The sequence below is a fragment of the Crotalus tigris genome, unplaced genomic scaffold (genome assembly GCF_016545835.1).
Source record: "Crotalus tigris isolate CLP2741 ecotype Arizona unplaced genomic scaffold, ASM1654583v1 scf7180000017668.6805642782:7212621, whole genome shotgun sequence".
NCBI lineage: Eukaryota > Metazoa > Chordata > Lepidosauria > Squamata > Viperidae > Crotalus > Crotalus tigris.
The window spans coordinates 6,354,569-6,380,176 of record NW_024096554.1 but is presented as its reverse complement, the minus strand read 5'-3'; the positions used below and the strand labels follow the sequence as shown (position 1 = coordinate 6,380,176).

General features: G+C 38.4%; 1 protein-coding gene across 3 annotated transcripts in view; it reads left to right on the top strand.

Annotated features, from left to right (window-relative positions):
* RALGPS2 (Ral GEF with PH domain and SH3 binding motif 2) overlaps positions 1-24,265 on the top strand; it is a 122,502-nt gene extending 98,237 nt beyond the window's left edge. For all 3 annotated transcript variants that reach the window (XM_039337186.1, XM_039337185.1, XM_039337187.1), the window contains 5 exons: positions 497-602; positions 10,181-10,273; positions 10,865-10,970; positions 12,693-12,784; positions 18,963-24,265. In XM_039337186.1, the coding sequence (XP_039193120.1) occupies positions 497-602; positions 10,181-10,273; positions 10,865-10,970; positions 12,693-12,784; positions 18,963-18,992 (427 nt within the window). In that variant the 3' untranslated portion in view covers positions 18,993-24,265. The remainder of the gene's footprint in view (positions 1-496; positions 603-10,180; positions 10,274-10,864; positions 10,971-12,692; positions 12,785-18,962) is intronic.
* The last annotated feature ends 1,343 nt before the right edge of the window (positions 24,266-25,608 follow it).

The following is a 25,608-nucleotide window of genomic DNA, read 5'->3' as shown; positions in this document are numbered from 1 at the left end:
TTTAACAGCTCTGGGCCAGCTTTTCTGCTTTCCTGCTGCTTCTGTTATTGTTTCAAATATCTTGGTATGATAGTCTGCATGTATTAAGCTCTTGCTGTTTTTCTTTGTTTTTCTTTTTATACTTTTTTTCATTAACTCAAATGATTACTATAAAACCAATATTTTTAGCATATCTGGAAAAGTCTGGAAAGAATTATTTAAAATAAAAGAAAAGGACTTTTTAAAGTGGAGTTGATTTCAACTTTTTTGCTAATTAGAATTATTTGTAGTTCTTTGTCATAGTATATAGTGAAAGTTATAGTTATTTATAAGTCAGTTATTAGCATGTTAATTAGTGCTGTGCAAGTAAAATATATAATTCTTCTAAAAGTTTCCATAATTAAATCCAATAATTAAAATGGTAGTTTCAGAAAACATAGATATTAGTGATACTTCAAGAATTTCTATTGAAATACACAATACCTTCCCATACTTTACAGTTGCTTTTTTTTTTTAGTTCTGCTGAGTCTGAAGATTTAGCTGTTCATTTATATCCAGGAGCTGTTACTATTAAAGGGGTTCTTAGAAGAAAAACTTTGTTGAAAGAGGGGAAGAAACCAACAGTAAGTTATTAAATAAATTATTTAAAATGCTTTCAAAATTGGCTTTTCGTGTTTCAAAAATATTTTAATTCACCAATGATTGCTCAAGCATTTGAATTACGTACATCTCAGGAGGTCACAAAATATTTAGAAGTCAGTTGATAGGAAAACAGGATATACAATATATAAAATGCAAATTGTAGCAGGATATCTCATGACTTATTCAAACAATCTGTGTGGCTACCCCTCCAAACTACTTCCTATGGATGGTGCTAAAAAATACCTGAGACTGGCTTCTGGTTTTGATGTCACGGCAAAGCAGATGCAGGAAGATAGGGCTCAGTCTTTGATGTTCGATTTTGCCCCGCTGGGAGACCCTGTAGAGGCAAGAAGCAAGGAGGGGATCCTCGTTGATCTCAGGGGGGCGGCAGCCCTCCCATTTGCTCTGAGGAAGCCCTCCAAACTGGCACGGGAAAGACTGGCTACATTCGCGTAGCCAGTCAGAAGCTGCTGTCAATGGAAGACAACAAGCACTAACAAGCAATTTTATAGCAACATGGATGAAACTGGGTGAGACCTGAACCTCTATGACTTTAAGAGATTTTCCTGAAAATCTACCCAAAGCACTCTACCCGATGAAGAGGGAAAGGGAATTTCCGCCCCATTCCCTCAGGAAAATAAAAGCGGCGAATTAATTACTTGGGGGAAATGGAGAAACCTACAATTTGGAATTTATATATGTATATGAGCCGCACCCAAGCCGAGAGGGGAACGTCATGCCTGCTTTGTTAAAATCCTTTCATCTCCCTTCCCTTTGATGGGAGTTACTTCCGTACTGCCCTCACCCTTCTTCACCCAGCTCTCTTTACTACGGGTCTTGGGGGGAGGGCCATTAGATTTTCCCTTAGTGCCTTTGTATGTCCCATTGAGGCTCCAACTATTTCCTCCCACTCCCTTCAATAGTGGGTTGGGCGATAGTGTTCAATAGTGTTCCTTGTTCCCTATCCTATTCCCCTTTCCCACATAGGTAGCACTTATCTGGATGTCATACGGCTTGGCGCTTCCACCTTCACCCCCCACTTAGTACTCTCTACATCAGCTGTCTCTTGCTGTTCTATCCGTTGCTGGTGGTCATCGCTCTCATCCGGGATGGATCCCCCGTGCATGCATTCCACCGGAGACTCCAGTTGTAGGCACAAGCGTCCCCCATCCGTAATCCTTTGCCCACCCATGGAGTGAGAGGGAGGAGAAGTATATCCCTCTCTTTTGCGGTACGAGTGAGTCACCACACCACACTCCCTTCTTCTACGTACAAATCGCCCCTCTTCATTATCGCAAGCAGCATTGGGCTCTAAAGTTTCGCCTCCCAATCCCCTGGATCCCCTGCTGGTGCCATAGGCTTCCCTCCTCCATCCAGGCGGTGGGGGTCTTTTGGAGTGCAGTTGGAGATCACATGAGTCCCCCGCCCGGCGGGCTCCCCCTCCTCCACCTCCCGAAGAGCGCTCGGCTCCCGATAGATGCCTATCCGTCTTCAGTGTCGGCTGGCTCCTCAGCTGTTGGTCGGAATGAGTCCGCTGTTGACTGGGTGTCAAGGGAATGCCCGTAAGCCGCTGAGGGTCGGTTAGATTCTCGTTAGTCCATCTATATCGGAGATTAGATATAACGCCGCCTCCTCGGTCCCGCAAATGTCGGTCAAGTTGTCTATGGCGAGTGGGGTGGCGATTCGGGCTCTAAAGTTTCGCCTCCCGATCCCCTGGATCCCCCGCTGGCGCCATAGGCTTCCCTCCTCTATCCAGGCGGTGGGGGTCTTTTGGAGTGCGGTTGGAGATCACACAAGTCCCCCACCCGGCGGGCTCCTCCACCTCCCGAAGAGCGCTCGGCTCCCGATAAACGCCTATCCGTCTTCAATGTCAGCTGGCTCCTCAGCTGTTGGTCGGAATGAGTCCACTGTTGGCTGGGTGTCAAGGGAATGCCCGTAAGCCGCTGAGGGTCGGTTAGATTCTCGTTAGTCCGTTTATATCGAAGATTAGATATAACGCCACCTCGGTCCCGCAAATGTCAGTCAAATTGTTTATGGCGAGTGGGGTGGCGATTCGCACTCCATTTCCTCAGTGCCTGCTGTGTCGGGCAAAGATCTATGTGGCGATTAATCGAGTCCTTGTCTGAAAACCAGGCTTCCTCTAGCAGTCGGCCCCTTTTTGTGGTATCGCTGGATACAACCCGTACGTTGTCAAAATCAAATTGGTGACCATATTCTGCCATGTGCGTCCAAACCTGGGAGTGTTGCTTGCCCCTTTTTATCACCAATTTGTGCTCGTGCAAACAAGTTCTTAACTGTTTGGCTGTTTCACCCACGTAATTACTTTGACAGTTCTTACAGTCAATTTTGTAAACCACTGCAGATTTTTCCATGGTGGGGAGTGGGTCCTTGGGGTGCATAATTTTGGAACGCAGTGTTTGTCTGGGCTTATGAGCCACTTCTATGCTGTAGGGGGCTAACAGTCTGGCTGTCGCCTCAGAGACATTATTAATATAAGGCAGAGAGATGCGTGTCTTCTGCGATAATGATTTGACATAATAATTTATTAATATTACATCATCCAGATTTGGGCAGCATAAATAAAATTTTAAAGAATATTATAGACAGTTGTGATAGACAAATAGTCACAGTATACAGATACTCATGATAGTTTAGAATAAAAAATAAGCCTAACAGTAATCTCCAAGTCAATACTAATGTGTCAAGCCATTTAATAATTTACTCTTAGCTATAAAATAATAGGCATATCAGAAATTTTAATTGGAGCCCCTGTTGTACCTAATGGTTTCATTTTGATAGCTTTTCTGAAAGATGGCTCCCAGATGATTATCAAGAGGCAGTTGTAGATATTACAGAGACATATAACGTCTTGCTGTCTCATTGGGTCTCGTGTGGCAAGAAACCATTAGCATCCTTCCCAGGATGTGGATGCTGTCCAGATAGGATTCATTTAACGTAGACAATCTTGCCAAGCCGAATTGAACATTATAGGTCATTTTGAATTGTACCAGAAGTCTGAAAACCAATGCAGAACCTGAAGCACTGGTGTTAAATGCAAATTTAACAAAAAGGGTGCTGCATTTTGAACTAATTCCAGTTCCAAGTAGCCTTCAAAAGGTAGCCCCATTTACAGCACATTGCAGTAATCTAGGCAGGAGGACACAAAGGTGTGTGACTCTGTTGTCTGGGCCTCCGGCCAGTTGATTGCTGTATAAACAGCAATTCATCCTTGCTGATATTCAACTTCTATTTGTCTTTCCCCTTCTTATAGCTTCCAGGCACTAGGCCAGGACTTCAACCATATTGCTGGCCCAGTACTGATGATAATTCACCCCAAATGGACAGATGACCTCTCCCAGAGTTTTGATGTAAATGTTAAACATCTGGGGGAGAGAAAAGAAATACATATGGAATTCCACATTGGAGCAAAAGAGAAAATAATTAATAATAATAATACCCCAGTGAGGCACTACCTTGATGTGGTTGTGGGGCTTGTGTACTCTGGGGAAGATGAGAGCTATGCCAGAGGTTCAACCATACTGGACAGGTCTCATCAGAGGAGTCAGACAAAGAGTGTCTCTCCCATAAAAAAATATGGTGAGACGTAAATTGCAGAATGCCATACCGGCTCGGATGTCGCCCGGGTTAACAAGGTCCGCGCTAGATACTGGAGTTCCTGGATATCTGGTGAAAAATGAGTTACAGGACTCAGGACTGTTGGCTGAGCAACCAGGGCCAGCAGCTGCAGAACTACTGGAAGAAAAGGTGTCTACCCATCGCAGATACACAGTGATTGAAAACAAAAAAATAATGATCTGTTATTACAGATCAAGTCCAACAAGAAGAGGATATCTAAAACGAATGCACCAGTTCTGGAAAGAACAACATCCAGAATCAGAAATAACAGAACAGAGACTAGCAGATCAACGCCGATTTATAATACGAAATAAAGTATTCACAGAAACAGAATTGGACGAACTGCAAAGATTTACCCAGGGCAAAGAAATCAAAGCCTTACCAGAAGTAATTCAGAATGTAGAGGCAAACCAGGGGGAGTTGGCAGTGAAGGAATCAGCAGAGATATACAACTGTTCTCATTTGGAAACCAGGCACCTCTTCCTCAGGAAGAACAAAACCCTCTAACTAAAGAAATAAAAGAATTGAAACAAAGAATAACTGAGCATCTAGAACAGCACAAAAACAACAGAATAAGGCTGCCTGCATTGAAGCTTGTTCCAAAGAAACAGCTAGCACAAGCATTAAAAGATGCAAATACTGCAATATCAAGTATAATCACCAATTCACTGCAAGAAACAAACCAACTAATGTACAGCACAGCTGCAGTTATAACAGAATACCTGGGATGCAAAATCAACAAAGAAGAAAAAGAAACAAACAGTGCACCAGAAAAATGGAAGGTTAGACTAGAAAATAAGATCAGCAAGTTAAGATCACATGCAGGCAAGCTAGAACAGATGAAAGAAAAGAAGCTGAAGAACAAGAAGACCAAAGAATACCTAATCAAGAAATACCACTTAGAAACAAGGAAGATCAAGGAAGCACTGGAAATAATAAAGCAACAAATAACACTATAGCCAGGAAAATCAGTAGATATGAAGCTCGAATTGCAAACTATAGGCAGAACCTCCAATTTCAATCCAATCAGAAACGTTTCTACCAATCCATCAATGAAGAAACTGCATGAATCAGTCAGTACCTGACAAGGAAGAAACAGTGCAGTTCTGGAAGCAGATATGGGATAACCCTAAGAAATACAACAAGGATGCGGCTTGGTTAAAAGAGGTGGATGCAAATAAAACAGAAGTTGAAATGAAAGAGCTAGTAATAACAACAAAAATGGTAGAAAAAAGAGCAAGGAAAATTAAAAATTGGTCAGCACCAGGTGAAGATGAACTGCATGGGTTTGGGTTGAAACATCTAATTGTTATATACCCACTCATTGCCAAGCAGTTCAACAATATACTACAAGGAGGAGAAATTGAAAAGTGGCTAACAACTGGGAAAACCTACCTAATAATGAAAAATCCAGCAAAAGGGGCAACACAGGCCAATTACCTGCTTACCAACAATTTTCAAATTACTAACTGGTGTGGTAGATGATGCAGTACAACAGCATCTAGTTGAAAACAATCTCTTTCCACCTGAGCAGAAAGGAAACTGCCCCAATAGCAGAGGAACAAAAGATCAACTCCTAATGGACAAAATGATCTTGGAAAACTGCAAGAAAAGGAAGACCAACCTGAATGTGGCATGGATTGACTACAAAAAGGCATTTGACTCTCTGCCACATGACTGGATAATCAAATGCCTAGAAATAACAGGAGTCAGTAGAAACATCAGAAAATTTGTGCAAAGATCGATGGCACAATGGAAGACACAGTTGCAGATCAATGGTGAGAGACTGGGAGAGGTTAATATCAAGAGAGGAATATTTCAAGGAGATTCATTGTCACCATTACTATTTGTTATTGTACTGTTTCCTCTGCCAACAATACTGAATAACTCAGGACATGGCTATCAAACATCAAAAACCTTTGCCAGACTATCCCATCTCCTTTACATGGATGATCTGAAGCTGTATGGAAAAACATCATCTGAAATAGAATCGCTGCTCAACACTATCCGTATATATAGCCAAGATATTGTTATGGAGTTTGGCTTGGACAGATGTGCCTCACTTACTATCAAACAAGGAAAAGTAGTGAAAACTGAAGGAATCAAGATGCCCCACGAAAATAACATTAAGAGTCTGAATGAGGAAGAGTACTACAAATACTTGGGTATCCTTCAAGCTGACAACATCAAGCACACTGAACTTAAGAAAAAGATTAGAGGTGAATACATCAAGAAAGTGAAGAAAATCTTAAAGTCCAAACTCAATGGAGGAAATACCATAAAGGCAACCAACACCTGGGCAATTCCAGTCATTAGATACACAGCTGGAATAGTGGACTGGACTCAAGCAGAACTAAAAGCAATGGATAGGAAGACCAGAAAAATAATGACAATGAATCATGCCCTTCATCCACGCAGTGACATTGACAGACTTTATCTACCAAGGCAAATAGGTAGGCGTGAATGCTACAAGTACATCAGATGGTTGAAGAAGAAAAAATGGCTTTGGAAGAATATCTGAAGAACAATGATGAAGATGCACTGAAATTAGTAAATCAGGAAGGCTTACTGACTACTGGAGAGACCAAACTGGCCTACAAGAAAGACCAAATGAAGAACAGAATAGAGGCATGGGAAGACAAAGCACTACATGGCCAATACATTAAAAAAATAGCTGGGAAAGCAGATAATAACAAGACCTGGCAATGGCTAAGAGCAGGAAAATTGAAGAAAGAGACCAAGAAGACCAACCTTCCGGCTGCACAAGACCTAGCCTTAAGGACAAATGCACATAAAGTCAAAATTGAGAAGACAGCAACAGACAGTAAGTGTCGCCTATGCAAAGAAGCTGAAGAAACAGTGGACCACCTGGTAAGCTGTTGCAAGAAGATTGCACAGACTGACTACAAGCAGCGGCATGACAAAGTAGCAACAATGGTGCATTGGAAGATCTGCAAAAAATATCATTTGCCTGTAAGCAAAAACTGGTGGATCATAAAATAGAGAAAGTCATAGAAAATGATAAAATTAAACTGCTCTGGGACTTCAGAATTCAAACAGACAAGCACCTGCAACATAACACCCAGACTTAACAATGGTCGATAAGAAAGACAAAAAAGTCTGGATAGTGGACGTGGCAGTGCCTGGAGACAGCAGAATAGAAGAGAAAGAACTGGAGAAGATAACAAAATACAAAGACCTACAAATAGAAATAGAAAGACTGTGGCAAAAGCAATCAAGGGTAGTACCAATAGTAATAGGCTCCTTGGGTGCAATCCCAAAACAACTGGAGCACCACTTGAACACCATTGGCATCGACAAATTTGCTATTAGTCAGTTGCAAAAGGCGGCCTTACTAGGAACTGCTTCCATCCTGCGACGATATCTGTAATACCATCGAACATCCATTTCTGCCTATCCCAGGTCCTGGGAAGGACTCGATAGGTAGACAAAATGCCAAATCCAGTCTGAACATCTGGCTGACTGTGCGATGATCCATAATAATAATAATAATAAGTAGTAGTTGTACTTATACTTGTACTTGGAAGGGACCTTGGAGGTCTTCTAGTCCAGAGGTCCCCAACCTTTTGGGCACCAGGGACCGGTTATATGGAGAGAGATTTTTCTGCGGACAGGAGGGGGCATGGTTTGTGTGCTGCCTGCATCCCGTGGATGAGGCTTTGCTTGTTTGTGCGGCCCAGTTGCTGGCATGCTGCGGCCCAGTACTGGTCCATGGCCCAGGGGTTGGGGACCCCTGTTCTAGTCCAGCTCCTTGCTCAGGCAGGAAACCCTATACCATTTCAGACAAATAGCTGTCCAATCTCTTCTTAAAAACTTCAGTGTTGGAACATTTACAACTTCTGGAAGCAGGTTGTTCCACTGATTAGTTGTTCTAACTGTTAGAAAATTTCTCCTTAGTTCTAGGCTGCTTCTCTCTTTGATTGTTTCCATCCATTACTTCTTGTCCTGTCTTCAGGTGCTTTGGAGAATAGCCTGATTCCCTCTTCTTTATGGCAACCCCTCAGATATTGGAACACTGCTATCATGTCGCCCCTCGTCCTTCTCTTCATTAAACTAGACATAGCCAATTCCAGCAACCATTCCTTATATGTTTTAGCCTCCAGTCCCCTGATCATCTTTGTTGCTCTTCTCTGTACTCTTTCTAAAGTCTCAACGTCTTTTTTACATTGTGGTGACCAAAACTGGATGCAATTTCCAAGTGTGGCCTTACCAAGGCATTATAAAGTGGTATTAACACTTCACATGATCTTGATTCTATCCCTCTGTTAATGCAGCCTAGCACTGTGTTGGCTTTTTTGGCAGCTGCAGCACACTGCTGGCTCATATTTAAGTGATTGTCCACTAGGACTCCGAGATCCCTCTCACAGTTACTACTGTTGAGCAAGGTACCACCTATACTGTACCCCTGCATTTGGTTTTTCTTGCCGAAATGTGGAACATTACTTTTTTCACCATTGAATTTAATTTTGGTAGATAGCGCCCAATGTTCAAGTCTGTCAAGATCCTACTGTATCTTAAGCCTATCTTCTGGAGTGTTGGCTATTCCTGCCAGCTTGGTGTCATCTGCAAATTTAATGAGTTCAAATTTGAATGCAAAGCAGATCTTCTCTAACCCACCATACTGTCTGGTACCACCCATCAGGAAAGTGTAAAACCACTGTAAAATAGAACCCCCCACCCCTTGCAGGCAGGTTAAAAAAATTGTGGTTCATATTCTATTAGATTCTGCTAAAAGAGATAAACAGACCAGGAAGGATGTGGTACACTCATCCATGTCCCAAATTAAATGATCCATCGGTGCAACTAAATTATGCCAGATCTTTGTTACAGTCATAGACCAGCAAAGTATAACTAAAATATTTTCTGCCCTATGCCCAGACTTGAACCTTATCTGAAAACATTGCAAGTAACCCTATTTTCTCTACTGCACCACTATTTCCTTAGAAAGGCCAGATTAGACATTTGAAGATGATCCAGACAGGTGTAAAATCGCCCAAGATGAACACCACTGCCTATTTGCATACAGACACTTATGATGATCTTAGAAATGAAGAGATTTATTTTTAAATTTAATCTAAATTTAAGTCAAGATTATCTTGCTAATCCCCCTTTTTGTTTGATAAGCTATGAATAAGTAGATATTGATCTCCTGCCATGACAGCCAAAAATAACTGGTTGTCCCTGGACTCCCTATGAGATATAAGGAGTTCCAAAAATATGCATTAAGGTTTTTTACCCTGTAGGCCAGTCTTAACATATAAGCCCAACGATATAGACCAGGCATGTCAAACTCTTGATGTCACATGATGTCGCGCGACGTATTGGAGCTTTTTCGCCATTGCCGGCAATGGGGTGGGCGCGGCTCCGGTATCATGAAATTGGCCCGCGGGCCAGCAGTTTGACACCCCTGATATAGACTATAATGAAAATTCTTTAGCAATAAAGGATATAATGGCTTGTAAGTATGTATCTCAATAAATAGTTATACCAGTGCTGCTGTGGCTAGCATGTAAAACTGCCCAGTTTGGAAAGGATTTTTCAATCCTACATTGGTTTGGTGGCTCACAACATACTTTTGGTTTTCTTGGTGATCCTCAAGCCCTAGATTGGAAAGAGATGTTACTTGTTTGCTCTTGGGGTGATTTAAGACACATTGCAGTTTGAGAATCCTGAATCAATGCCAAATATATGTTTTTAAATTTCCATGTTTACTAAACTAGATTAATATACAAAATGTTATTATATTACAGCATATAATGTGGATTACAGCTAACAATATCCTAAAAGTCTCATTCTGCTTAGTTAATGTGTAAAATGAATAGGAGTAAAATATATACAAAATTAAGATGCAATGGCAGATGCCTTTTGAATTTATTAACCTTGTGATTTTCTAATCATCTAGGTTGCTTCTTGGACCAAATACTGGGTAGCTCTTTGTGGAGCACAGCTTTTCTACTATGCTGCAAAGTCTTTAAAGGCTACAGAGAGAAAACATGTATGTATTGTATTCTTGCTTTTAGCTTTTGGCAGAAGGGTTTTTTCAGCCTTTCAGTGTGAATGCTGCATATTGTACAACACTGAATTGCCATCATTCTATAAACTTCATATTGTCAATATATGTTATTCATTTGCTTCCTCTGTGTTAATCTTGAGCTTTGCTGCAAGCAAGTTGTAGTAATTTTTAAAACTAATTCCAAAATTCCTGCTGTAATTGTTGCAGAAAGGTCCAAATCTAGAATCTGTACAAGCAGCCTTATAATTCAGTTCAGTTTTTCTGTGCATGGAAAAATAGCAACTTTCAGCCCACACAGGGAGATTCAAAGAGAAAGGGGTGTTTCCATAATTGACATAAAACTTGCTTATGTGACACCGCTGTTTGTGGATCAAGGTCCAGTCCCACATTAACTCTGGAATATATAAAATACTGTATCCCTTTTGAGTTTACTTAAGCTGTGTTGCATTACAAAAGCCAGCAGGTCAACTTTGCTCTTCTTGTTGCAGCCATTACTTTTAATGCAAATATTGCAGTACTCTTTTTGTTTTTATTTTCTTTTCATTAATGTCCCCCCCCCACTCCTACTCTTAGTTCAAATCTACACCAAGTAAGAATGTGTCAGTAGTGGGTTGGATGGTTATGATGGCTGATGATCCAGATCATCCGGATCTTTTCCTACTCACAGATTCCGAAAAAGGTCAGTAACATTAGTTACTAGTAGTAAATTCTTGATTTAATCGTCTTTAGAAATAACTTAACACTATAGTATTCACCTTTGTCCAAATTAGACATTAGCAGATTTTGCTCCCCAAATAGTCAAAGTCTGTTCCAATCAGTCCAGAAAGTATTCAGTGCTCTCCTTCAAATTGAGATTCATTATTAACCCATTTTACTGATAATGCTAAATCCCATTTTGAAGGGAACAGTGAATATTGTCTGGACTTTTCATTTGTGACTTGAACAATCATTTGGCATTTAATGGATACCTCTTCCCTGTTATTGGACATCAGTGGTTGTTATTAAAAGAAAATTAAATTTAACAATCATATTGTTACATTCAACAGATACCTTTTCCTTGTGATTAGTTGTTAAATCAATTATAGCAAGTCTTCAATTTGCATTTAAGGATAGTTCAAAGTTACCACATCTTATGAAAAAATGACTTATAACATGTATTTGCATTTATAACTGTCACAGCACCTCCACTGTCACGTGATTGTAGTTTGGACACTTGGCATCTGGCTCACATTTACGACCAGTTGCAGCATCTTGCAAACACGTGGTCGTTATTTGTGTCCTTTGTTGCTGATTTCCAGCAAAAAATGCCCATGTGATTCATTTAATCATGGTGATTAGCTTAATATCTACCATAAAAATTGTCATAAAATCATTCTGGCTCGACTTACAACCACAATGACTTACAATGGAAATTCTGGTCCATTTTTGGCTGTAAATCAAGGATTCCTGTACAAAACTTACTTCGGACTTTAATTATAGTAGTGTGATGTAACAAAGTGAACGGGGTCTTAATTCTTGAAGACAGGGCTAAAAAGAATTACGTAAACCATTAATAGATGTTTATTTATCTGTTGTTGGAAAGTCATTTTGAATGTTTTAATCAAATTAACTTCTTTGAAAAAAAAATCTATCTCAAGTCCCCCAAGAACTAAAGACTGATGAGGGGGATTCAGAATGCAAGCAGTGTGAGGTTAGTTTTTAGTTTAATAAGTCATCTGGCCTAAACAGTCAAAATGGGGAAATGATAGAGCAGGGGTGTCAAACTGCCGGCCCACGAGCCGGATGCGTCATTAAGAAACCATGCCTACCCATTGCCGGCAATGGTGAAAAAGCTCCGATACGTTGCGCGATGTCATGTGACATCGTGAGTTTGACATGTCTGTGATAGAGCATCTGGCCTTGAATGTTATTATAGCAGCTCAGAAACTTTATATGCCAGGAAGATGAATCTCAGGTAGATTTTGCCTTCTTACCAAATAAGTGAGAAGTTACCTAATGAGTGAATAATTTGTGATGGAGATGACTTTATATTACAAATAAAACTTCTTCCATTAAAGAAATATTGGACATATGTTTACAATTCTATACTTTTTTCTCAGAAGACATTCTTGATTGGCTATATCAGTATATGTTTTATCATATATTAAAAAATACTGGTAGTGTCCATTGCTAGATATATATATATATTTTGTATGATAGGTCAAAGAAATGGCTACAAGATTTGCTCCAGAGAGTTAGGGGACTCTGCCAAGTGGATTTTGAGAGTGTTCAAGTGAAAATAATAAATTCAGTCAGTGGAAGCATATGATTGCATTCCGCCCACTAGTTTTTTTTAAAAAAAATGTTTAATTGAAAATATGAGATGGTTTTAATTTTTAATGGAAAACTCATTGTCATTCAGGGAATTCGTACAAGTTTCAAGCTGGTAACAGAATGAATGCAATGCTGTGGTTCAAGCATCTAAGTGCTGCCTGCCAAAGCAACAGACAACAGGTGAGAAAGCAAGAATTATGAAATCATGCTTTAATTGTTAGTAAGACCTGAATATAAAGTGGTTTCTCACAAGATACAAAAAACTTGTGTATTGCTGAATTTCTCTATTCCAACTCAGTGGGGGTGGGGGTGGTGTCATGGTTCCGATAGAACTCCAAGGCAAGAGTTTTCTTTAAAGAATATGTTTATTGGCTACAAAGTATCGGCACAGTCAAAAGTGAAACCAAGTTCCGTCCAAAGCATTACAATGTTACATAGTTGAACTTCCCACCCCAGCACGATGTAATCTACTACATTCCCCAATAGAATACTTTGGCGGACTTTCTAACGGAAGGCTCAGTCTGCCAAAAGTCAGGCAGCAATTACCTTAGTTCCCACAGGACAAAATATTGTTTAGTCTAACATTAAAACCACCCATTCCCCCCTACCAGTACTGTGGCAACCGAAAACAAAGTAAAAATGGTTTCAGCCAAGATTGCTGCAGAGTTGACAGGTGGGTTGAGGGTTCTTTTGGATCAGGAAGCAGGTGCACACCCCTTCCTTAAGAATCCTTGTTTAGATCCAGATGCCCAATGTCTTAGAAGTGGCTTCTAGGTACTCTTTAAGTTTCAGTTTAAAGATAACATTAGTTATTCTAATTTATTACCTTTATTGGGAACTAGATAAGTGACCACACACCTCTTGTCATTTAGCCTCTTAGTTGATACCCATCAACCTATGGTATTCTAAACGGGGGAGGGGGGGAGAGTTGGAGGCATTGTTTCAGGTTCTTAACTTTCCTCCATTGATAATTCTAATCAATGATTGACAAGGAAGAAAGGTCAATCCAGTGACTGCTCACATGGGATTCAGCAAAGTTCATTGGGCTGTCCCCTTCAACATCTATATAAAGCTCCCGGAAGAGGTCATTCATTATTTTATGATACAGTAATATCTAAATGCTGATTATACTGAGATTTATATTGCTACCCTGGGCTCATCAAGGGATCCCACTGATGTTTTCATCTAACTCCTGGAACATGTTGAGAATTGGATGGAAACAAATAGATTACAGTCGAATCCATGCAAGACATAGTTGCTATTTGTTCATTGCATTTCTCTTTTTGTTCTAGAGTTGCCTCTAGAGCAGGGGTGTCAAACTTGCAACATCATGTGACGTGTTGCAACATAGCGTGACTTTTTTGCCATTGTCGGCAATGGGGTGGGTGCAGTTTTGCTATGATGTATCCGGCCTGTGGGCCGGCAGTTTGATACCCCTGCTCTAGAGGGAGAAGCACACAACTTGGAGTTCCTTTTGACTACTGCTGGATATGTAGATGGAGACACTGGCCAGAAGGGCCTTTGCCCATTTTTGGTTATGTGCTGGTTGCACCTGGAGCAGTAGAATCTAGCTGAAATAATATGCTCTTATAAACACTCATTTGGAGTTTTACAGTCTGTTCTATGTGGCTGTCTTTAAAATGACCCAGAAACTGAAGTTGGTTGGCACTCAATGCTACAGGGATATTACATCTGCATTGCAAGCCTTAGATTAGCTACAATAGGCTTCCAAGTGCAATTCAAATTGTGTGCTTTAACTTACAAACTTGCATGTAAATACTTCTTCAACCTGAATTGGACCTCTGTGAAGTGAAGTGAGGGTAGATAAATCCTTCCTCTTCCTCCCCCCCCCCAAAAAAAATGAATTCATATTTTTTTTAGTCATGAGAACCTTCCCCTGGAAACAATTATTTTGGTGATGGCTTCCAAAAGTTGATTAAAATCAGCCTTTATAGAGGCTATTTGACATTTCATAGATTTTCTCTTTTTACATTTATTTTGTATATTCATTGTTTCTAGTGAGGTTAATGTTTCATATAATTTATATTCCATTTATCAGTGTTTTAATTTTTAATTGTTGTAAGCCACCTAAAATCTGGGAAGATTCGAATACCTAATAAATAAATAAGAATCATGGCTCTGTGGGAAATAGAATAATCCAAATGGAGCAAGCTTTGGACTCCATTTTTGGAAATCTCTTGCACAGAGTATTTGGTAATAATGGTTCTGTGCAGGATGGATAGGATGATACAGCTGGAGCAGTTTCTGAAACCATATTGACCTGGTTGCCTCTTTCAATTAAAAGAAGCATAATTGTAGGAATCCAGACTAAAATCTTTCCCAACAGAGATATACAGCTTCCGCCTAAACACATCCAGTAAAGAGAAATTCATTACCTCCATGGATAACTGTTTCCACTTTTGAATTGCTCTTATTATCAGGAATATTTTCCTAATATTCAACTAGAGTTTGCCTTCCTATAATTTAAAAGAGCTGTCTTATGACCTGAATAATAGGATGATGGATAACAGGCTATGGCTTCATTCTGTGTGAAATATCCTAATATGTTGTTGTTGTTGTTAATTGCGAAGTCGTGTCCGACCCATCGCGACCCCATGGACAACGTTCCTCCAGGTCTTCCTGTCCTCTACCATCTTCTGGAGTCCATTTAAGTTCACACCTACTGCTTCAGTGACTCCATCCAGCCATCTCATTCTCTGTCGTCCCCTTCTTCTATTGCCCTCAATCTTTCCCAGCATTAGGCCCTTCTCCAGTGAGTCCTTCCTTCTCATTAGGTGGCCAAAGTATTTGAGTTTCAACTTCAGGATCTGGCCTTCTAAAGAGCAGTCGGGGTTGATCTCTTCTAGGACTGACCGGTTTGAACGCCTTGCAGTCCAAGGGACTCGCAGGAGTCTTCTCCAGCACCATAGTTCAAAGGCCTCAATTCTTTGGCGCTCAGCCTTTCTTATGGTCCAACTTTCACAGCCATACATTGCAACTGGGAAAACCATGGCCTGGACTATACGCACTTTTGTTGGCAGGGTGATGTCTCTGCTTTTTAGTATGCTGTCTAGATTTGCCATAGCTTTCCTCCCCAGGAGCAAGCGTCTTTTAATTTCTTGGCTGCAGTCCCCATCTGAGGTGATCTTGGAGCCCAGAAAAATAAAATCTGTCACTACCTCCATTTCTTCCCCATCTATTTGCCAGGAATTGAGAGGGCCGGATGCCATGATTTTGGTTTTCTTAATGTTGAGTTTCAAGCCAACTTTTGCACTCTCCTTCTTCACCCGCATCAAGAGGCTCTTTAGTTCCTCTTCACTTTCTGCCATTAGAGTGGTATCATCTGCATATCTTAGGTTGTTGATATTTCTCCCGGCAATCTTAATTCCAACTTTTGATTCATCTAGCCCTGCCTTTCTCATGATGTGCTCTGCATATAAGTTAAATAGGCAGGGTGACAGTATACAGCCTTGCCGGACTCCTTTTCCAATTTTGAACCAATCAGTGGTTCCGTGTCCGGTTCTCACTGTTGCTTCTTGACCCGCATATAGGTTTCTCAAGAGACAAATGAGATGGTCTGGTACTCCCATCTCTTTAAGAACTTGCCACAATTTGTTGTGATCCACACAATCAAAGGCTTTTGCATAGTCAATGAAGCAGAAGTAGATGTTTTTCTGGAACTCCCTAGCTTTCTCCATGATCCAGCGTATGTTGGCAATTTGATCTCTAGTTCCTCTGCCTCTTCGAAATCCTGCCTGTACTTCTGGTAGTTCTCAATCTACATACTGCTGGAGTCTAGCTTGTAGGATTTTAAGCATAACTTTACTAGCATGTGAAATGAGTGCAATGGTGCGATAGTTAGAACATTCTTTGGCATTGCCTTTCTTTGGAATTGGAATGTAAACTGACCTTTTCCAATCCTGTGGCCACTGTTGAGTTTTCCAAATATGCTGGCAAATTGAGTGTAGCACTTTTACTGCATCGTCTTTTAAGATTTTGAATAGCTCAGCTGGAATACTGTCACCTCCACTAGCTTTGTTGTTGCTCAGATTTTCTAAGGCCCATTTCACTTCACATTCTAGGATGTCTGGTTCGAGGTCAATGACCATCTCATTGTGGTTATCTGGGATGTTAAGCTCATTCTTGTATAGTTCTTCTGTGTAGTTTTGCCATCTCTTCTTAATCTCTTCTGCCTCTGTTAGGTCTCTGCCATTTTGGTCCTTTATCATGCCCATCTTTGCATGAAACGTTCCCTTCATATCTCCAATTTTCTTGAAGAGATCTCTGGTCCTCCCTATTCTGTTGTTTTCTTCTATTTCTTTGCACTGTTCATTTAAGAAGGCATTCTTATCTCTTCTAGCTACTCTCTGGAATTCTGCATTCAATTGGGTGTATCTTTCTCTTTCTCCCTTGCCTTTCGCTTCCCTTCTTTCCTCAGCTATTTGCAAAGATTCCTCAGACAGCCATTTTGCTTTCTTGCATTTCTTTTTCTTTGGGATGGTTTTAGTTGCTACCTCTTGTACAATGTTGTGAACTTCCATCCATAGTTCTTCGGGCACTCTGTCTATCAGATCTAATTCCTTAAATCTATTTGTCACCTCTACTGTATATTCATCAGGAATATGATTTAGTTCATACCTGAGTGGCCTAGTGCTTTTCCCTACTTTTTTCAATTTAAGCCTAAATTTTGCAACGAGAAGCTCATGATCTGAGCCACAGTCAGCTCCTGGTCTTGTTTTTACTGACTGTATACAGCTTCTCCATCTTTGGCTGCCGAGCACATAGTCAATCTGATTTCTATGTTGACCGTCTGGTGATGTCCATGTGTAGAGCCGTCTCTTGGGTTGTTGGAAAAGAGTGTTTGTTATGACCATCATTCTCTTGACAAAATTCTATTAGCCTGTGCCCTGCTTCATTTTGTACTCCAAGGCCAAACTTGCCTGTTATTCCGGTTATCTTTTGGCTTCCTACCTTAGCATTCCAATCCCCCATGATGATAAGGACATCATTTTTTGGTGTTAATTCTATAAGGTGCTGTAGGGCTTCATAAAACTGGTCAATTTCATCCTCTTCAGCACCAGTGGTTGGGGCATAGATTTGGACTATTGTGATATTGAATTGTTTGCCTTGGATTCGAATTGAGATCATTCTGTCATTTTGGGGATTGTATCCCAGTATTGCTTTTCCTATTCTTTTATTGACTATGAAGGCTACTCCATTTCTTCTGAGGGATTCTTGCCCACAGTAGTATACCTGATGGTCATCTGAGTTAAATTCACCCATTCCTGTCCATTTTAGTTCGCTGATTCCTAAGATGTCGATGTTCAGTCTTGTCATCTCTTTTTTGACTACGTCTAGCTTGCCTTGATTCATGGATCTTACATTCCAGGTTCCTATGGAGAAAAAATCTTTACAGCATCGGACTTTCCTTTCACCACCAGATATATCCACAGCTGAGCGTCCTTTCGGCTTTGGCCCAGTCGCTTCATTCTTTCTGGCGCTACTAGTACTAGCCCTCTGCTCTTCCCCAGTAGCATATTGGACACCTTCCGACCTGAGGGGCTCATCTTCCAGCGTCATATCTTTTTTCCTTTTAGTACTGTCCATGGGGTTTTCATGGCAAAGATACTGGAGTGGTTTGCCATTTCCTTCTCCAGTGGATCACATTTTGTCAGAACTCTCTGCTATAACCTGTCCATCTTGGGTGGCCCTGCACGGCATAGCTTATAGCTTCATTGAGTTACGCAAGCCCCTTCGCCACGACAAGGCAGTAATCCATAAAGGGGATCCTAATATACCTGAGTCAATTTATCATATCCCCTTAATGTTCTCTTAACAATAAAACTACAAAGTTATCTCAGTCTCTCCTCAACATAGTTTCCAGTCTACTGATCTTTGCTGCCCTTCTCTGAAAGCTTTCCTTATTTAAATAGAGAGTCCATAACTAAACATTGGGTATAATGGTCTGATTAGAAAGGACTAGAGTAGAACTATAATATCCTACTATTCGGAAATTACCTTACTGTATTCATGCAACCTAAGATTATATTTCCTTTTCTACAGCCACATCATCTTCTAGCATTCAACTTGGTTTTAACTATGAGAACTATAATTTGTTTTTAAAAGAGTAGTTTGAGAATAAGCAAGAACCAAAAGTTAGTTACTTATCCTGCCTAATTCTCAAACCATTCTTGAAAAAAGTGGTATATCTACAAATTTAGCACAGTTGGAAGCAGCATATAAATCTCAATCTTGTCTCTATTTGATTACATAACAGGAAACTAGGGCTTAATTTCTAAACTTGAACTTAAAGTTATACCTCTAATTTGCTTTACAAAATTATTTCTTCTTTTGATAGGTTCCTGCCAATTTGATGACTTTTGAGTGACCAGCTACTGCAGAATTTGATCCATGAATTTGATCCATCCACTTTTGAATGCTATTTCATGGTTTGAGAAGTCCTGTTGAAGGCATGCCAGCTGTACTTCCGACTAGGAAGAAAATGGAAGTTCTGAATAAAAGCACTAAGATTTCAGGGAATTGAATGTGACATGAACTACCGTGAGGCTTGCTGCTACTCAATATTCTCTGAACTGACTTGTGGAAACCACTGCCTTAAAGAATGAAAGGTTATCCAACATGAAACACCAAATTTGTGTGTGTGTGTGTGTATGTATGTGTGTGAAACCTCTGACAGTGCTGTGCTTATGTTAAGTAGGTTGTAGCTAGTTTGTATTTGTGTTTACTTTGTTACATTTTAATTTTAAAGCCCTGCTTTTTGCAGTTTTTCTTGTAAAATCTGTAAATCTGAAACTTAAGGGTGTTTCAAGGGGTGTTTGAGTAAGGGGATAGCCTGTGTGTTCTTGAAAAATATGCAGCTTATATCTGTGTCCCTCTGTATTAGCTCTTGTGCTTAGCTAATTGGGGGCACAATATAATTAATTTAGCTTAGAATGTAACAACTGTAATATATGCAAATTTATCTTGTTTTTACAAAGCACTGACTTTGCAGAATTTGATACTACGTGAGGTTTTTCTTTTCTGCAAGTGACACAACGGCCAATATCATATTCATTCTTTTTTTGAGAAAGAGAGAGATCTTGGTTGTCAGTTTCAAGGAGATTCTGGGAAACATCAGAAGGTCAGAACTGAGAATTTAATTTCAACATATTTTCAGACAAGACACCCTCATTTCTCCAAGAAACAAGTTTTGATACACGTAATACACTTTCCACAAGCACATTTACCCCTGAAAATCTTCATTAACTATTGTTTTACAGATGAAAACCTTATATTTTCCTTCTTGTAAAAGAAGCACAATATTAGGATTAGAAGTTTTTCATTTCTTTTATGTCAGAACTCGAATCTTATTTGTGTATAGTTTGCAAAAGTCACCTCCTACATAATCTGAAAAATCTGCCAGTATAAAGATAAATCACTGATGGATTAATTACAAGTAGGTTTAGATTACTGTAAGAAAATATAGGTTACCATTTCACATATTTCTTTAAAAAAACAACTTACCACCACGTGAGCTAATTTGTAAAGAAACTCATGCTCTGAAAATTTGTCTATGTTGGTATGATAGCATGATACTTTGAACTAGACAGTTTCAGAGTCTTCACATATTTTGATCAAAAGAAAACAAGGTCAGTTGAAATCAACTCCATCAGTGCTATAGTACAGCTTATGAGAAAATATAGACTGAAATTATAAAAAGTAACTCCTCAAATTCACGTGTGAGTAGAATATCATGGGTTCATGTAGCTAAAGGATATGTTTTCTGAATGGCTTTTTCCTGCTAATAGGATAGGCAGGAATGGCAGCTATCCACAGAAGGAAATAATAAGGTTCACATAAAAGTTTTGTTCAAAGTACAATGAAATAAATAGGAACATATTTTAAAATTATCCACTTTTAATATCTATTTCTTTTCTTCCTGCCAAGAAGTTAAATTCTGGATTCTTGGGGAATTAATACTCAGTTCTGACCTTATAGTGGCATTTGTTATAAAAGGAGACTTGCATGTTCTTGACTTGCTTAGTTTACACATCTGTCAATAAATGACACAGAAAGTTTCATGGGAACATCTTTATAACCAGCAGTATTACTATATAGAGTTTGCACAATTTAATTTCCACTTAATTTCCATCCCATTTTTTAATTTTATGGAATGGAATCCTGTGGAATTTGTTCTAAAAAAAAAGCATGGAAGAAAAAGAATTGTGTAGATAGATTTATCCCATTGATCACCATTCTTATGAGCAGAAAGATGCAACTGCAAACCACAGCTTAATTAGATAAAGAGTTTTGGAAGATAAAAAGTCAGCTCATGCCAGTTTTTCACATGGTGTCTATAGTTAGTTTTGGCACATTGAATGAGCACGTTTGAACATTTACAATATTTGATTCAGATCATAGAACATGACACATATTTTCTGAGATACATTGGTTTTGAAGCTTATGTAACATTTTCAGAGCTAATTCATTACGTCAAAATGTTTCTCAAAAGGAAATGGATGGTTTGGAAAGGGAGCACATACAAAAACAGGCACATGTATCAGCTCAAAACCAGGTTGGAAACTTGTTTTTGCCCAGTAGACTAAATACCAAAAGCAGCAAAAAGTAGTAAAACGTTCAACTTAAATATAAATACATCTGTTTAAAAGCTTTACTTAGCCTATTTCCTTTAAATAGCAGATAGGGGTATTATACTTTTACAGCTTTCAGCTTTCTCATACACATTTTGTAGTTTTTGTATTTATTTGTTTTGATTTAATTTATTTGAAAAAATCTTTCAAGCCTTGAACCATTCCAGATTTTATGGTAGTTTTAAAGATTGCGCTTGTAAAAAGATCTATTTAATTTCTAACAATTTGCTTCATTCATCAGTTAAATTTCAGTAACGTAAAATTTTACAGTTCATATTATTAATAACATATTTTTTAAAGGTAGCTTTCAAAAATATGTATCAGAAAATCTAAATGCTGTTTGAGTGTCAATGAAGCATTTTGCTTGGTAGTACAAGTTTCTTCTAAATGAGCTAAATATATAGATGCTAATACTATCAGGGATTGTTTTTATAATAATTAATAGAAAATAGAATGAGTTCCATTTTTACTATAACAAAAACACTGGATTTTTGGTATATAAATACATATTTCACTAAAATAGATTTTTACTATTTTATCTAAAAACAAATCAAGTTGCAAGAAATGTTTCAAGATGTATTACAAATTCAAGTTGCAAGATGTATTACAAGACACATGCATCTGGTCAGTACAACTGTAGAATGCCTTATATGTCTTCCTTTCTCTCTCTCTCTCTCTCTCTCTCTCTCTCTCTCTCTCTCTCTCTCTCTCTCTCTCTCTCACACACACACACACACACACACACATACACACGAAAGAGGGGGGGGTGGAGAGAGAGAGAGAGAAAGCTTCATCTTGTATACTGTAAATGAACATCCTCTACTGCATATGCCCAATAGCCTCAATTAATCATCTTTCTAATTTCCTCTAATTGTTATAAAATGCAGGGGTCATGTATTCTGAGTATCTCAGTACTCATTATTCTGAAAAGTTGATTGCAATTTGCCAGATTTCAGTTAGCCCACATGACGCTGATTGAATAATATTGTCAGACTACTTTGTCAAATCTCAGCCAAGAAGATTTTCCTTGTAATGAAATTGCAACTTGCACTGCTTCATGCACAAATGATGCACACACACTTGTCTATGTACACTAAAGACATGGATGAAGCTGCTTTTCAGAACACATTAGGTGAAATGAAAGACTCTGTTCCAGCTACCGTATATCTAAATTGTATTTGAATCATAGAACATTACTGTAGATATTGTTATAGACATACTATTTTCAAATAGGGTTAAGTGAGCTTTTTGAATTTCTTCCTAATGTTGTAGCATATTCCTGTACCTTTATATCAGATCAAACAAATCTGTTACAAATTAGGTTTCCTTGTAATGCAAACTTCCAGTGGCTCAAGTTGCATCTTTCTTCCTCATGTTTTTGTGCATATTGCTTTTTCAATTGTAAGCATTCTTAAATCTGATTTAGTGTTCCAATTTGTAATATTATATACTATGCAAACTTGAAGACACTAAAATTTGAAGAATTATTTTTACTTTCTCTGAAAAGTCTATCTGCCTAGATTTGGGGAATTTCAAGTCACTCTCTTTTCCCGTTTAAAAATGGCCTGTATTCCACCTTAAAATTTACATTTAAAAATAAAACAGAAACAGAATATTCATTCAGAGAAGTATAACATTTCCTGCTCATTATGAGATGAGCATTTTATATCTGTATAAGATTTTTGCTAGTGCCTTAATTACCAGTTTGAAAGACCAAGGTGGCAACCCACCAAGTATTATTTCTATGCATTCCACTACTTATGTAAGTTGGGCTTTGCAGAAACTCCAATTAAATAACAGCCAGTAGAAAAACTCAATTTTTCTTAGCTCATTTCTGCTTCGAAAGTCAAGCTTTCTCTTTAGTAGACCCAGTAAAAAATCTTTTAATTTGAATAAGTTTCAGTTCATTGATCTTATACAAGGAATGTTTGTGCATTTGTAAACCGGTTCACATTTTTTGCATAAACTCCTCTATATATGTATGTCCTAGGCAATGGATCTTTCAAGTATTCCTTCAGACCCTCTTCTCTCACCCTCATCACCAATGTATGATCTTGCCCTAGAAGTGCAAGTTTCACTGAATCATTTAATTATTTTTTAAACAATCCCATTTTGAAACTTCAAGATAGAAGCCAGTTTTTTAAAAAAATCAGTTATACCTGAGGAGTTAATATCTTTCTAAACTTTATAATATCTGAATTTTGAGAAATAAATTTTCAGCTAGAAGAAGAAAACTTAAATTCTGAAGGCCATGAGTATTAGCTCTCTCTCTAGGTTAAATTTTCCACATATATGATAGAGGAGAACTGAACAACCAGATTTATAACTGAATGCAACTTAAATAGCAAGAGTTATGTCTTTTACAAAGATACTGGACCATATACAGACTGTTCATAGTAAAGATTGTGAAAGTATATTATAGTTTTAAGATTTTTCACAACTTTCTGAAACAAAGTTGCAGACGTATCAACCTGTTTCTTGAGTTTGGGTGTTATTGAAGATCTAAGATGGAATGTGTTCAGAGCCTCTTCTTTGCAGTGGACAAATTGGCACCTTCTTTCCCTGAAAAAAAATATTTATTTTTCTTACTAATTAATGTGCTTACTTTACTGTAAACTTATTAGAAGATAAGTGGAAAAGGGGGAGTTTAGTGAAATCTTGTCTTTTTGTATCCTTTAATAATAACATAATTTATAGTCATTCACATCATTATGAACTTCACATATGTAAAAACATGCAAAGTCTACATTATACTACACACAAGCCATTTTAGTATATTTTCCTCCATTTGACCTCAAGCACTATTTTGATGGGGGGGGGGGTGTAAATGCACTATGACCTCTATGAGTGATGTGCAGTTTAGCTGTTCCTTGTCCTTTTTTTTTAGTTTTTTAAAATATTTTACGTGTGTATGTTTGAACTGTTTGTTTGCATAAGCTGTTTCAAGATAGCTTAATGTATGAACTTAAAACAGATTTTTCCTACTGAAATAAATTACTTAAAATTTGGATTCTGTGCATTGTCTTTTGCATAATCATGCTGTGTTGCAGCAGATCTTAGGGATGGAGCCATTTTTCCTCAAATGGCATGACATCTCAGAGAAATTGGAATTTGGCTGTCATGTGGTAATTTTCAGCAGAGTGGAAAGTAATATGGAAGCATAGTATTGCCAATTGTTGGAGGAAAAAAAGCATTCTTATTTATAACTTAATGCACTTTAAAACTTGGCATGTATAGTAGTGTGGTTGAAAAAGTGTATAAAATCCTACTGTTTTTACTAAAGTATTGCAAACATGACATCTGAAAACTCTGAAAACAAGATTTTAAGAGTTTGGTTTTGGAATAGTTAGACCATGGCAGAGTTGTGTTTCCAAAAGGATAGAGTTCAGAGAAGCTACAAGAATCTTTTAACAAAGCATTTTTCCAAGAAGGGATTTCAGTGATCATAGCAACCCACCATATTAATCCCAGACTGCATTTATTCAGAATGTTTATAATCTGCACCAGTTTGAAAGGACTCTGCAACAAAAAGGAATACACCAACAAAAGGAGTTTTTTAAAAAAATAAAACAGTGATTGTATTTAAAACCTACTCCAAATAGAATTTTAATATAACACGGTTATTCCTGAAGAACTCTAGTTAAGAATAAAAGACACATTCTTTTAGTTCCAAATAGTTATCAAGAACAGTCCCAAGAAATTACCATTATACTATTCTAAATAGGTGGTTTATACCATTGCCAAGTAACGTTAATTTTCTTTCATATATACCGCATTGGAGGTTTCACTAAAATCTTGACAAAATATGTGTGTTTCTATGAGTTATAACAGAGTAACAACTGTCCAGGTTTCAATAGTGTTTCGAAGAGCTTGTTAGTGACACATTTGGTGGAACTTGTGAAACAGGTTATTGAAGATCTACTAGCTACTGATAAAGGAGAATATTTGTAGCTCAGGGTTGAAATGAGGAATCCTTGATGCTCTCTTGAGTTTGGTTATTTTCATTACCCAAACTAGGTGATATCAATAATGATATTACTTAGTTGGGGTAATGAAACATTTACAAAAAATCAACCAAATTCAGAAAGCACCAAGGACCCCTCAACTACTAGCTATTTAATAATATATTTAATCAATTTATGTGATGGTGAATCTCAGAAATGTGAGTTTAGGCAGATAATACCACACTAAAACAATAAAAACATTAACAAAAATTAAAAAATAACAGTGGTCCCAAGGATGAAGTCAACAAGACAATTGTCATGGTTCTGATCAATGAGACCAAATAAATCAACTCCGAGGGAAGAAAATTCCTCAAAGAATATGTTTATTGGATTCATAATATTGGCACGG